The sequence below is a fragment of the Ovis aries genome, chromosome 18 (genome assembly GCF_016772045.2).
Source record: "Ovis aries strain OAR_USU_Benz2616 breed Rambouillet chromosome 18, ARS-UI_Ramb_v3.0, whole genome shotgun sequence".
NCBI classification, from domain to species: Eukaryota; Metazoa; Chordata; class Mammalia; order Artiodactyla; family Bovidae; genus Ovis; species Ovis aries.
Window position 1 is genome coordinate 21,788,653 of NC_056071.1, and position 14,178 is coordinate 21,802,830.

Below are 14,178 nucleotides of genomic sequence, written 5' to 3' on the forward strand. Positions count from 1 at the left end.
ATCCCCTAGGTTATATATAGAGAGAATGGAAGATGGTTCTGAGGCCTGAGCCCGGGCCCGTCTAACACTTACAGGTCTAGGCGGTGGGAGAGGGCAGATGGAAGAGATTAGAAACAGTGGCCAGTAGAGTAGTGCAGGCACTCAGAAGGGGGGGCATCCAGGAGCAAGCAAAGAGAAGGCTTCAGGAAGGGAAGGTCAGTGCTGAGAGATTTGGTGGTATGTGAGTCACGGGTGACCTTGATAGGAGCAATTCCTGTGCAGCGGTAGGTAAAAAAGCCTGATCGGAGGAGACAGGGTAAAGACAGCCAGTACAGAAAGCTCTTTCAAATAGTTTCTCTGTAAAGGAGAAAAGAGAGAAATGGGGGCAGGAGCCGGGGGAGGATGTGAGGTCAAAGAAAAGAAGGAAGGCAGTACAGAGGCTTGTATGCTGATGGGAACGATCTAAGAGAGGAAAAACCTGAAAATGCAGGAAAGGAGAAACAAGCTGGAGAGATGTCCTTGATGAGGCAGGAAGAGATGGGATCCAGTGAGGGTGTCTTAGATAGGCACTTCAGTTTATCGAGACAGGAGGGAAGGCAGAGCATATGGGTGCCCAGTTGCAGGTGCATCCCTGCCTTGTGTGGAGACCTGTCTTTTCTATTGTACAGTAGGTTCCCTGAGAGCAGAGAGCTGTCTAGCTTCTGTATCTTCATAACCCTTGCTTGGCAGTCAGCACACACCTAATATATGCATATATTTAAGGGACAAAGACCCTGATGCTGGAAAAGATTAAGGGCATGAGGAGAAGGGGGTGACAGAGGATGAGATGGTTGGATGCCATTACTGACTCAATGGACATGGGTTTGAGCAAGCTCTGGGAGATAATGAAGGACAGGAAAGCCTGGTGTGCTGCAATCCATGGGGTTGCAAAGAGTTGGACATAACTTAGTGACTGAATAGCAGCAATGTTAGGAGTCTCTAATTTCTAATAACCATTGCAAATTGATTGAAGTCAGCTTAAGAAATAGAAATCCTTGGTAAGGCTTAGGTGGACTTCTTATGGAATTCACAAGAGTGTGGCTGTGGCCAGGCAAGGAATGGAACCAGTATTTAGAAGGATATCAGGTCTACCCTCTCTGTCTCCTTTTTTTCATTCTAACCTGAACATCAACTTCATTTCCATCTCACTGTAGCTTTGTCTGCTTCTCAGGTCATGTGGCAGAATATGGTTGCACCCCTTCTTCCAAGTTATTTCCAGACCCAAGGATAGAGTGTCTCTTTGTTTCAGTTCCCAAATACTAGGTCAAAGAATTGAGTCAGATTAAGTGGTTATGTGTCCATTACTGGACCAATCAGCTAGGTGGCCAGGGAGGCAGGGACACATGGCCCTCACAGCTAGAAGCTCTCTTTGTGAGTAGGGCTGAAAGTTGAGAGAGGACGGGCTGGAAAAACACCTCAATCAGTTTCACAGCAGTGAATGGGTGAGAAGGTAGGTGTGGATGGGTGGATAGATGGATGACAGATGGATGGGTGGATGGATGGATGGATGTTTTAGCTGTGTCATCAAATAATACTAATAGCTCAGGAACCTGGAATGAAAGAAGGGTGCTTGGCATTGGTGCTGATGTTGGGTGTTGGGGAGAGACCTCTGAGAGTAGACCTGTTATTACAGATGAGGATGTACAACAGGCCACTGGAGAGTGGAAGCTTATTACTACCAGCTAAAGCTTTCTGGAAACTCCTTGCTTCCCTTCTAATCAGCAGCCAGGAAATTTCTCCTCTGTTTGCCTTCCAGTTGCTGAAGGGGAATGGTTTTTGGCCTTGATAGGGTCTAGCTTCTAAATATAAGCTGAGCCATAGGGTAGCCCTCTTCCTCCTGCCAACCCGGGGCAGGTGGACCAGTCCAGTCTCTTCAGGTGGTCTGGGGAAGCCATGGGATCCTCTTCTCTCTGCCCACTATTTTGGAACTGGTTTCCCTGCAACCCAATCTGCTGCTTCCTTCTTAGGGTACCCAGAGCCAGAGGTGACCTGGTACAAGGATGACACAGAGCTGGACCGCTACTGTGGCTTGCCCAAATATGAGATCATGCATCAGGGCAACCGCCACACCCTGCAGCTCTACAGGTGAGGAGGCGGGGCCTGTTCTGCTCTGTCGGCCCTCCTGCAGGTCCTGTGACCCAGGTCCGGGGTGGGGGCAGGGTTCTGCTGCAGAGTTGAACCACCCAGTGAAGCGTGTCTGGCTGCCAGTGTCTGGGATCTCCTAAGGCCAGGATGGGAGTATTTCTGACAGCCGGAGAGCTGAGCACAGCCAGAGGAGGTCCTGACCCATAGAGACATTTTCCATGAGGTCAGCTGCCAAAAAAAGCTCCCAAGTCATCCTTACCCCACACGGGCTGTGTGGGTCACCTGCTCATGCAGGGAGCCTCCTGGGCCCCAGGTCTAATCCCTCCTAGAACAGCGTGGCCTCGGGCAGCTCCTACCCTCTTGCTAGCCTCAGTGTCCTCAGCCATGGTGAGGAGTGGGGGCGGCACTTGAGGCAGGGCTGGCAGGGGCGGGACTCTGGCTGTGGGGATGAGGGGCTTTCACCTGCCACCTCATGCTCCTGCCTCTAGGTGTCGAGAGGAAGATGCCGCCATCTATCAAGCCTCTGCCCGGAACGCCAAGGGCATTGTGTCCTGCTCAGGGGTCTTGGAGGTGGGCACCATGACTGAATACAAGATCCACCAGCGCTGGTTTGCCAAGCTGAAGCGCAAGGCTGCAGCAAAGATGCGGGAAATCGAGCAGAGCTGGAAGCATGGGAAGGACGCTGTGGGCGAGGCTGATGCCCTGCGCAAACTCAGCCCTGACCGCTTCCAGCGAAAGCGGCGGCTGAGCGGGGCCGAGGTGCCCGTCCCCTCGGCCCCTGCCCGGGAAGTCGAGGACGGACCCCTCGTGGCTTGGCAGGAGGGAGAGACCGAGCCTGGTCAGCACCCAGGTTTGGGCCTGATCAACAGTCTTGCTTCTGGAGAGGTGACCACCAATGGGGAGGCTGCCCCTGAGAACGAGGAGGATGGAGAGCGTGGCCTGTTGACCTACATATGTGAGGCCATGGAGCTGGGGCCTCAGAGAGTTCCCAGAAAGGAGTCTGGGGCCAAGAAAAAGAAGAAAGACATGGAACCTAAGCAAGGAGTGCGGAAACCAGAGGTGGAGAAGGCAGCTCCAAGCCATCGTGCTTCGGAAAAGCGTTTCCCCAGTTTAGACAAACCTGACTCCCGTGGGACACAGGGGCCCCTGGACATGGAGCAGGTTCAGACACAGCCCAGAGGCAGAGCTGCCCGGGGGCCTGGATCCCCTGGAGCAGATGGCACCAGGAAGCCAGCCTCTGGTGCAGGCACTCCAGACCAGGCCCAGAAGACCCAGGCCCCAGCCCCTGTCCCAGGCCCAGAGCCGGAAGTGTATTTCTCCTTGAAGGACATGTACCTAGAGAGCACCCGAGTGGACCAGCCCCAGGTGGAAGCAGAGGCCCAGACCCCTCGGGGCAGGACACCTGGAGAGAGGCCCTCACGTCGGGAATCCAGCGAAGCCGGAGGTGAGATGGGGCCTACTGCTCCTGGCCAGCCTGTGCCCTCAGCCCCCCAGCCAACCAGGCCCTTCAACAGGAAGAGGTTTGCCCCTCCGAAGCTCAAAGGAGAGCCCACCGCCAGCAGCAAGCCTGATTCCTCCCCGAGTCAAGATTTGGAACCCGGGGCTCAGAGCTTGGGGCAGACTCCATCCCAGGCCTCTGTCCAAGTGCCCACACCCCCTGCGCGTCGGAGACACAGCACCCGGGACAGCCCCCTGCAGGGACGAGCAGGCCCCAGCGCTCCAGGCAAGGTACGTGTGGGTGTTGGGACCTGGAGGCCGCTTGGGGCGCTGACCTCATGGAAACTGTTGCTGTAACAGCTTGGCAGCCAGTGAGCAGTGGGATATTTATAGAAGGGGGTGGGGTGGGGTGCTAGCCAGGAACAGAGACCACAGGCCTGGCCCCCACCCCAGGCAGTCCCCAGCTGCCAGGCATGTGGGCAGCACAGCCTGACTGTGACCATCTCCTCCGATAGCAGGGATGTTCACTGCCAGGTGATGATGTCCCAGAGCGAGGTGGAGGAGGAGGATGTTCTTTGGGGAGGAAAAGAAGGGGGAGAACAAGGAGCGGTCTGTGGTAGACAGTGGGTCTCTACCTGGATGCTTATTAGAAGACTTAAAACATATCCAACGTCCAGAAAATTCTGGCTTAATTTGGGTTTTTATCTGAGATTTTGGAGTCAGGTGTTACCTGTGTGCAAATCTGACTATCCTCAATGTTGCGTGATCTTCAGCAAGTCACAAAACTGTAATAAAAATAATGCCTACTTCATGGGGCCATTGTGAGAATCAGAGTGCTTGGCACAGGGCTTGGTGCATATTAAGAACAAGACAAATGGCAATAGGTTTAAGACGTTCCTGTGGTGGGAGGTAGAGGCAAACTCCTGTTTTACTGAGAACAGGAGTGCTGGTGTTTTCCTGGGGATCTGGTAGCCAACTGAGGAAGGAGGTCTTGTGTGGAGATGGGGAAGGGACATGCACTCTAAGAGGCTGGTGGGTGGCAGCATAAGGAGTTTGATGAGGGGAGGAGCAAGACTGAGGGGGTCAACAGAAAGGAAACTCCTGTTTGGTCAGTGTTTCATGTTTCAGAGGGCAGAGGGCAGGCACTGTTTCCCAGGAGTTTGTAGAGAGAAAGGAGTGTTTTATAGAAGGGCAGAAAGAAGACAGTATTTCTTATGAGTGGCAGAAAGCAAAAGTGTTTCAAGACTGGAGGTGAGGGACTTTCTCCCTCACCTAGTGGCTAAGACTTCCACTGCAAGGGTGCAGGTTCAGTCCCCAGTCAGGTCGGTTAGGGAACTAAGATCTCACATGCTGTGTGGCCAAAAAAAGACGAAAGAGAATTTCCTAAACTGAATAAAAATGAAAACATATCAACTTGAAAAAAAAGAATGGAGGTGGGTTGGGTGAAACAGATGGGATACACTTACACTAAGAAATTTTTGGTTGGTTGTCTGAAATTCAGATGTAACTGGGTGTCCTATATTTCTCTTTGCTAAATCTGGCAACCCTAAGTAGAGACAGCATTTTGGGGGAGCTAAGATGAAATTGTTTCTTGTGTCACAGGAATGCATAGGTCTGGGGAAACGGAGAGCAGCTCAAAGCAGCATTTCACAGGGGTCGAGGCAGAAGATGGAAGGGTAAAGGGACAGATGTGAGGTACATGCTGCTGCAGGACCTCCGAGGGTGTAGTGGGGAAGGTAAGAACTGGGGCGAGCTGCCTCTCCCATTGAAAGGACTTTCAAAGAGGTAGGAAGGAGTGCCAGTTTCTAGGGTGATGAGGGGAGATCGTTTTATTTCAGTGGGTGCTGAGATTAGTCTGTGGCGACAGCAGTTCAGAGGTCTTTGGAGTGGGATGAACCTCAAACCAGACTCTGGAATCTGTTCATGACTCTCAGCGCTTCATGCCTAGTCTCATGAGGTCTCAGCAGCTGGAGTGGTGAGCTCCTGGTGGCCAGATGGGGCCCCTCCATGTGCCTGACAGCCCAGCGGCTGGACTGCAGGGCATGCTGTAGGGATGGCCCTCGCAGGCCCCTAGGGAGCACCTTTGGGAAGAGACCAGGCTGGTGGCCAAGTCTGTGAGTGAGTCTGGCTTCTCCACCCACAGCGGTGGAGAGTACCACAGCCTGACGGCTGCATCCTCCTGGCAAGGCCTTCTCCGAGCTGGGATGAATGGGCTAGGGCAGCGCAGGGCAGGAGAGGCTGTCTGCAGAGGTTCTGCTGTGGCTGCAAAGAGCTTTTGTGGCTTTTATTTTATTTTAATACTTAAAAAAAATTGTGGAATGTATCATCATACATGTAAAAAATGGATATAATGGCCATATGTATTCTGAAGATGTTGCTTTTTAGTAGCTGAATGTGATTGGTTTCTCATATTCTCATTCTACCAAATCATTTTAGTTTTTGATAATGAAAGGAAAACATGGCCATAGTAAAAAATGTGGGGGAAATTCTAAAAACTAAAAGGAAAAAGTAAAAACTCATCTATAAGTCTGCCATCCAGATATCTTGCTGTATCTACCAATCTTTTTGCATATGTATTTTATTATTTTAAAATTTACTTTACATTATTTTGATTAGTTTTATATTCTGCTTCTTTTACTTCTTATTTTATGAGCATTTTCTAATGGTTCCTTAAAGTTATCTGAAAAAGTTCACTTTTTGTGGTTATGTAAGATGCCACAATATACATATTTTAACCATTTCTTCAATAGTGTTTATGATTTTCTTCCTTATCCCAAGGTTATTTAAGCATGTATCTATATTTTTATAATTCTTATTGTTTGAATTCCTTTATTTGACTTTTAAATCAGTCTGGAATTGATTTAGGTATATAGCATAATATCAGTTTCTAGCTCAATAATAAGTAATTTCCCCTCATATCTACCTTAAATAGTCAACCTTTTCCTATTAGTATGTGATTCTTTCTTTATAAACTACCCTTACACCCATTAAAGTCTACTTTAGTTCCCATATATACATCTATCATAATCCATTAATCTATTTGTTGATTCTTAGAACAGAATGATCTCATTTAATTATTGTAGCTTTAATTTCTGACAGAGCAACCCTCTTATACTTCTTTTAAACATTTTTGAAGTTATTCTCTCTTATTTATTCCTCTAGGAAAACTTAGAATCATTGTTTGAATTTTTCCAAACTCCCAGGTATCATTGTTTTTTTTACCTTGTATCTTTATATTCACCACTAAAAAAAAACCCACACATTTTCAAAAAAATGATGAATTTTTAACAAGATCAAAAATATATTAAATCATTTTATGGAAGACTAGTCAGATTTTAATTTTGAATGGTCTTTTAGTAAAATTTGCTAGGCATATATTTTTAAAGAGCTTGATTGAGGTATGATTTTATACCAATAACAGTCATCTAGTTAAAGTGTACAGGTCAGTGTACACAATTCAGAGCTGTGCAGTCACTCACATAATCCAGTTTTAGAACATTCCATCACCCTAAAAAGATTCTTGTTCTTTTTTGCAGTTAATCGTTGTTCCCACCTGAGGTCCAGGCAACCACTAATCTGCTTTCTGTCTCTCTACCATTGGTATTCTGATTGAGATTGCATTAAATATAAAAATTAATTTGGAAAAATCAATATCTTAATATTTAGCTTTCTCATCTGGGAGCATGGTATTTCTTTCTGTCATTCAAGCCTTCTTTTTTACTTTTTTTTTTTCTTTTTTAAAACAAAATTTTTTTTGGTGACCCCCTCACAGCTTATGGGATATTAGTTCCCCTTTTAAAAGTGCCGTAACCTGAGATCTTTTCTGAGCCTGGCTCAGAACTCTGGAGCTGAGGTATAGGAGTGTGAGGATATAGTCAATACCGTCCTCTGAGGGGACGGTATTGACATGAGGAGGCTCTGCTGAGCCTCGAGACCTCGCAGTACCTTACACCCCGCACATCCTGAGGATGATCGTCGCAGTACGTGGAAACTCCACTCGCACCATCAGGGCGCTTTGGTTTTCAGAGCCTACATGAATATAAGTATTTTCTGAGAACTGTTGAAGGAAGGAGGGATTGGGGAGAGACATGATTGTTGCTTAAGAAATTATCTAATAACTCGAGGGGATTAGATTTGCTCCAAACTGTAAGCTCAAAGAGGTTGTGATGAGTGTTACTGCTGTAGGTTTCCAGGGACAAAGCGTGGGGCGGTATGTAGTCACGAGGGAAGGTATCTGGAAAGGGGCCAGACTGGTTGGCAGCATGTATAGGATTCATCACTAGAAATACCATAGTAGAAAAATACCAATACAATTTTTAAAATATAAAACAATGCCCATAATATCCTCAGATAAAAATAAAGTAATGGTGAAAGAGAGGAAGGAACCCATTCTGGGAAGGACACATAGCCTGAAACACAGGGAAGGTGGTAGGCTGAGCAAGGAACTCACACCTGCTTATCCTAATCTTAATGCCTTGGTGCATTTAAAGCCTCTCAACACTTTTTCTACCCACTCCAGTGTTCTTGCCTGGAGAATCCCAGGGACGGGGGAGCCTGGTGGGCTGCCGTCTCTGGGGTCGCACAGAGTCGGACACGACTGACGTGACTTAGCAGCAGCAACACTTTTTCTCTTCTGTGTCTTGTGTTCTGCTTTAGTTTGTTTAGCATTAACTGTAACATCCTTCAGGCTTGGGTGTGAGACAGAAAGGGGAGAGAACTAGCACTTACTGAATATTAGCTTCCAGTAATGCTGGGTTAGATAATCTAGACCACCTCTCCTACTGAGGGCAACTAGTAAAATAGAGCAGAATATAAAAATGTCTGCTTGAAGACACTGGAGAGCTGACAAAGTGAAGAATCGCTTTGCAGGATCTGGGAGAAGATGGAAATCCATAATGGTGAGCCCCAGCACTTGGCGTAGCTTTTGTCCTGGGGTTGTTTGTCACTCCAGAAGAGGTGAATGAGACCCTCAGCAGTGTTGCAGACATCCTCAAGGGACTTGAAAGACCACAGTTGGAGCCCACGGTCTCAAGAGTGGTAGCCCTGATGAACCCTCTGGACTTTGGGTGGGGAACCCTGAAGGTTTGTACCATAGGATTAAGGGAACCAGAAGCAAATTACCCTCGCAGGGATTGAGGCTTAACTCTGAGTTACCTGGGTGACCAAGAAATACCTCGGTCCCTGAAGTTAGGTTAAGGTGATTCAAGATACCTTGCCCCCCAGTGCCTGGGTGTGCATGCAGCACCTGGGGGAAACAAACAGAAATCACCTGGAGGATGATAGCATCATCTTTAGCCTCAAACTATTTCTAAAAAATGTTTCAAATGTAATATTCGGCACCTAAATGATACACAGGCACACAAAGAGAAAAACAAACACACAAACATGAAAATGGGGACTTCCCTGGCCAGTCCAATGGTTAGGACTTGGCGGTTTCACTGCCATGGCCCCAGGGGACTAACTAATCCCTGGTCAGGAAACTAAGATCCTGCAAGTTCAGTGGCATAGCCGAAACAAAACTCAGATGCAGAGCTTACTGGATCACCAGAACCGAGGGGCAGATAGATGTTCTGATGGGAACAGCCTTAAGGTGACACAGAAGGAAGCTGGACAGGGCTGGCCAGAGGCCCTGAAGTTGCCTCCTATGACACTTGCAGGTGTGAGGGGGCAGGAACTCAGCCTGGCTCAGCATTCTCTGGGGTGTGAGCCTCTCATAGTAGGATGCTTATTTACTGGGAAGTTAAAGGCCTGCTACCTAGTTTATGTTACCAATTGCCTGTGGTGCCACTGAAATGACAGAAATCTGAAACGACCTGGATATGAATCATATACTTTTGCTTTTTTCCTGATAGTGTGCCAACAAGATACAGTTATCATTTTCCTGAAGAAAATGACTTGATTTTCCCCTGATTCTTGTTAGGGAGGGCTGGGATGGAAACTTCCACATTCCGTTTGCCTGGGAGCAGCCAGACCTGGGTTCCCTCCTAGCTCAGGATCCAACACGGACAGGTCTGGAGAAAAGACTCTTCTCATAGAATCACTGAGAGCCAGGCCTGGGGAGGACCCAGCAGTCACCAGGTCCAGTGGCCTTTCATGGAACTCTGTTTTTGAATGAACTGCTCTGAAGGGGCCTGGAGTCACCTGCCTGGACTCTTAATGTATAAAAGTACTTTGTTTTTTGGTTTAAGTAAGGTTAAGCAATGTGCCCTGGACCGCATGACAAGGGATAGCAGTACTGAGTCCAGAACTCAGGCTGCCTGACTCGCAGTTGGGGAGTTCCTGTTCTGCTTCATAATGTCACTGCCTCTCACCTGCCTCCCAGCGGAGGAAAAAGAGCAGCATGAAGAGGCCAGAACCTCTGTGAAACACAGAATGACAGCAAGGAAGGTACAAGGAGATCCTCCTGCATCACATTCGGAGAGGAGGTGGTTCCCTCACACTGTCCCCAGCACACCAGGTGCCACATTCTGAAAACTTCCTGGAGCATTTGCCTATCTAACAGGACTGCGAAGGATAAAACCCACCATTCAGTTTATCCATCTGACCTTATAATTCTTCTCTTCCTGGAAGACTTCCTTTTTTAGCCACTCTTTCCTGGCTTGATATTACTCATCTTTAGGTCTCTGTTTTCATCTCATTTCCTGATTCCCCAATTTAAATGATATTTCCCTGTTATAATTCCTAATTAACCCTTTATTTTCCTTCCTATGCAATTAGCAATTACATAAAAACTTTTCAAATTATTTCTTCAATATCCATCTCTCCCATCAACAGTAAGTACCATGAGGCCAGGACTGTGTCCATCATTGCAAGGTCAAGCACAGAGGCTGGCAAACTACAGTTTGTGGGCCAAATCTGGTTTGCCGCCTGTTTTTGTATGAACCAAGAGCTGAGAATACTTTTTACACTTTTAAATAGTTGGGGAAAATATCAAAAGAAGTATATTTTGTGATGTGAAAATTATATGAACTTCAAATTTCAACGTTTATATATAAAGCTTTATTAGAACGCGCACACACACACAAAGAGCAAACAAGCAAACAAAAAAACAACATAAAAAAGAACCAGCAAAAACAGCCACATACCAACTTTTGGAATGATCAGACATGAACTAAAAAACTAAAAACTGTACATCCTATATTCTAAAAGATAAAAACTTAAGACTAAAAATTTCAGCAGAGAACTAGAAATTATAAAAAGTAGCAAAGACTTTAAAATGATGCAAACTAGAATTCCAGAACTAGAAAATACAATAACTAATGTTAAGTTAGCTATTGTGGTTATGGTAGTTCCAGTTCTGGACGAGACGGAGTGAACACCATCCACCCTGTATCCACCCTGTATCCCCTACTGAATGCAACTAAAAGCTTGGGCAAAACACCTGGTGCAGCTGTTTGATGACTTTGATAAACAAATAGTAGCGGACAGACTGAGGAATAAGACCAGGATTCAATAAGACCAGGAATAAGATCAGTACTATTGATTTGGCAATGTTGTTGTTTAGTCGCCAAGCCCTGTCCAACTTTCTGCGACTCCATGGACTGCAGCACACCACACTTCTCTGTCCTTCACTAGCTCTTGGAGTTTGCTCAAATTCATGTCCATTGAGTCAGTGATACTATCTAATCATCTCATCCTCTGCCACCCTCTTCTCCTTTTGTCTTCACTCTTTCCCAGCATCAGGGTTTTTTTTTCCCAATGAGTCAACTCTTTAGATCAGATGGCCAAAGTGTTGGAGCTTCAGCTTCAGCATCAATCCTTCCAATGAATATTCAGTGTTGACTTCCTTTAGGATTGACTGGTTTGATCCCCTTTCTGTCCAAGGGACTCTCAAGAGTCTTCTTCAACACCACAGTTGAAAGCATCAGTTCTTTCAGGTGCTCAGCCTTCTTTACGGTCCAGCTCTCGCACCCATATGTGACTGCTGGAAAAACCATAGCTTTGACTGTGTAGACATTTGTTGGCAAAGTGATTTCTCTGCTTTTTAATACTCTTTCTGGGTTTATCATAGCTTTTCTCCTAGGAGCAAGCATTTTTAAATTTCATGGCTATAGTCATTGTCCACAGTAATTTTGGAGCCCAAGAAGATAAAATCAGACAAATCTCCTACTATTCCCTGGCCTGGCCTATGCAGTCAGAAACTCAGAAGTAAGCACCAGTATAGAGAGAGATTCAGGAAAAGCCCTTCAAGACAGGTCTGAGAAATAGAAGAGGGAAGAGAATGGAGGAGAATCTTTCTCTCTGTTTGGAGGAGCTGTGGTCCCAAGAAGGTGGGATCAATTTCTGGTTTGTTTTTTTTTTCTCTTCTGGATTTCTTCCTCGGTCCAGGACAAGGCCTCATGTGTGAAAGTATATGACAGAGAAGGCTAAGTGAAGCCTAACTATCTGGACAGAGGAATGGAAAAGGTAATCCTAAGGACTCAGGAAGTAAAGGGTAGATCATGGAGAGGAAGTTTGGGGAAAGTTTGACTTTATAAGCTGTTTGTAAATTCCTGGGCTTATTTCCAAGCTATTCATGCATGGATCTGGTTCTGAACATTGTATCAAGAAGAACTAAGAGGGACTTTCCTCAAAGTTCAGTGGTTAAGACTTTGCACTTCCAATGGAGGGAACGTGGGTTCAATCCCTGTTCAGGGAACTAAGATCCCACTTGCCTCTGGGAGCAACCAAAAAAACCCACCAAGAGACCATCATCCAAGTCCCAGACTGGCCACTGGGTGGCACACACACAGATCTGAATAACACTGCAAAGACTTTGAAAATGGAACTGACATTGAAACTACAATCACAGAAGGTTGAATGGAACTTGGAGCCTGACCACAACCAAGTAGATTGTCTGCTGAGACAAAAGTATTAACATCCTTTATAGGATTTATTCAAGAAACCAGAATCTCATAATATTCAAAATGCCCAGGATATAATGAATATTACTTGGCATATGAGAAAGTAAGGAAAATCTCAACTTGCATGGGAAAAGGTAGTTAAAGAATGACAATGTCAAGATGGCAGATATGTTGGAATTATCTGACTTTAAAGCAATAACAAAAAGTAAGGGTGTGCACTCTGGAAATAAGTTGAAAAATAGAAAGTCTTGGCAAAGAAATACAAGATGTGAAGAACTAAATATTAATTTTAGAACTGAAAAAATAAAATAATTGAAATAAAATGACTTGCTGGTTAGGCACAACAGAAAAATGAGGATGATAGATAGTCCTGTACTTTGAAATAGTCAGTGTACTTTGAAAAAAGTCAAAATTATTCAATTTGAGTAAGAGAGAGAAAAAGACATGACTAGAACCTCAGGCATCTATGGTACAATAGCAAAATGTCTAAAATTCATGTCCTTGGATACCCCGAAAGAGAGAAGAGTGTGGTGCAGAAAAAATACATGAAGAAATAATGGCTGAAAACTTCCCAAATTTGGCAAAGAAATAAAAACAAAACCCCACGAACTTACAGATCAAGAAGTTCAGCAAACCTCAAATAAGAAACACCCATATAATTCCATGCCAAGGAACAGCATAATCAAATTGCTGAGAACTAAGGACAAAAAAACAATAAAATCTTGAATGTAGGAAAAAAAAATGATGCACTGTTTATAGGGGAACAGTAACTCAAGTGACTGCAATTTCTCATCAGAAACAGTAGAGGTTAAAAAGGAAGTGAAAAAATATTTTTTAACTGCTGAAATAAAAGACTTTTAAATTGATAATTCTATATTCAGCAAACATATCTGTAAGCATTGAAGGTGAAATAAAGACATTCCAAGATAAAAGGAAACTAAGGGGCTACATCACTAGCAGACCTGTTTTTAAAGAATTGCTAAAGTAAAATTTTCAGACAAAAGGAACATGATACTGGAAGGAAACTTTTAAATATCTGGGTAAATGTAATTATTTTTCTCCTCTTGAATTCTCTAAAATATGTTTGAAGGCAAAAAAATAACATTGATAGTTTTCAATGTATGTGAATGTAATATTAACATATAAAGAGGGAGAGGGTAAAGGGACCTATGTGGTGGTAAGATTGCTTCATTTCACTTGCCATGATAAAATGTTAACTTTGAGGAGACTGTGGGAAGTTAAGTGTATGTATTGTAAGCCCTAGAGCAATAATTAAAATACTATACAAAGAAATATAGTAAATATCACAACATGTAAATTTAAGTGGAATACTAAGAATTGTCAAATAATCTACAAGAAACCTGGACAGCGGAAACAGGAAGAAATAACTGAAGTAACAAATAATAAAATAATTGATGTTTAAGTCCAAACATCTAAATAATTATATTAAACTTAAGTGATCTAAATACATGAAGTAAGACATAAATTTTGAGACTGGATCAAAAACACATTCCCAACTCTAAAAATTGACTTCAAGTCCAATGGTAAAAATAACAGGGCTTCCCTGGTGGCTCAGTGGTAAAGAATCTGTCATGCCAGTGCAGGGGATGGGTTCAATCCCCAGTCCAGGAAGATCCCACGTGCTGTGGAGCAACTAAGTCTGTGCACCACAACTATTGTGCCTCTGCTCTAGAGCCCGGAAGCCACAACTACTGAGCCCACGTGCTGCAATGACTAGAGCCTGAGCTCCGCAACAAGAGAAGCCACCACGATGGGAAGCCTGCACATTGCAACT

The 14,178-nt window shown here is 45.0% G+C and overlaps 1 protein-coding gene across 4 annotated transcripts in view; it reads left to right on the forward strand.

Moving 5' to 3' along the window:
- ALPK3 (alpha kinase 3) overlaps positions 1-14,178 on the forward strand; it is a 56,839-nt gene that overhangs the window by 18,077 nt on the left and 24,584 nt on the right. For all 4 annotated transcript variants that reach the window (XR_009597209.1, XM_015101905.3, XM_027957089.2 and 1 more), the window contains 2 exons: positions 1,986-2,103; positions 2,592-3,831. Coding sequence is in view for 3 of the 4 variants with exons in the window: in XM_015101905.3 (XP_014957391.3) it covers positions 1,986-2,103; positions 2,592-3,831 (1,358 nt within the window). In the remaining variant the exon portion in view is untranslated. The remainder of the gene's footprint in view (positions 1-1,985; positions 2,104-2,591; positions 3,832-14,178) is intronic.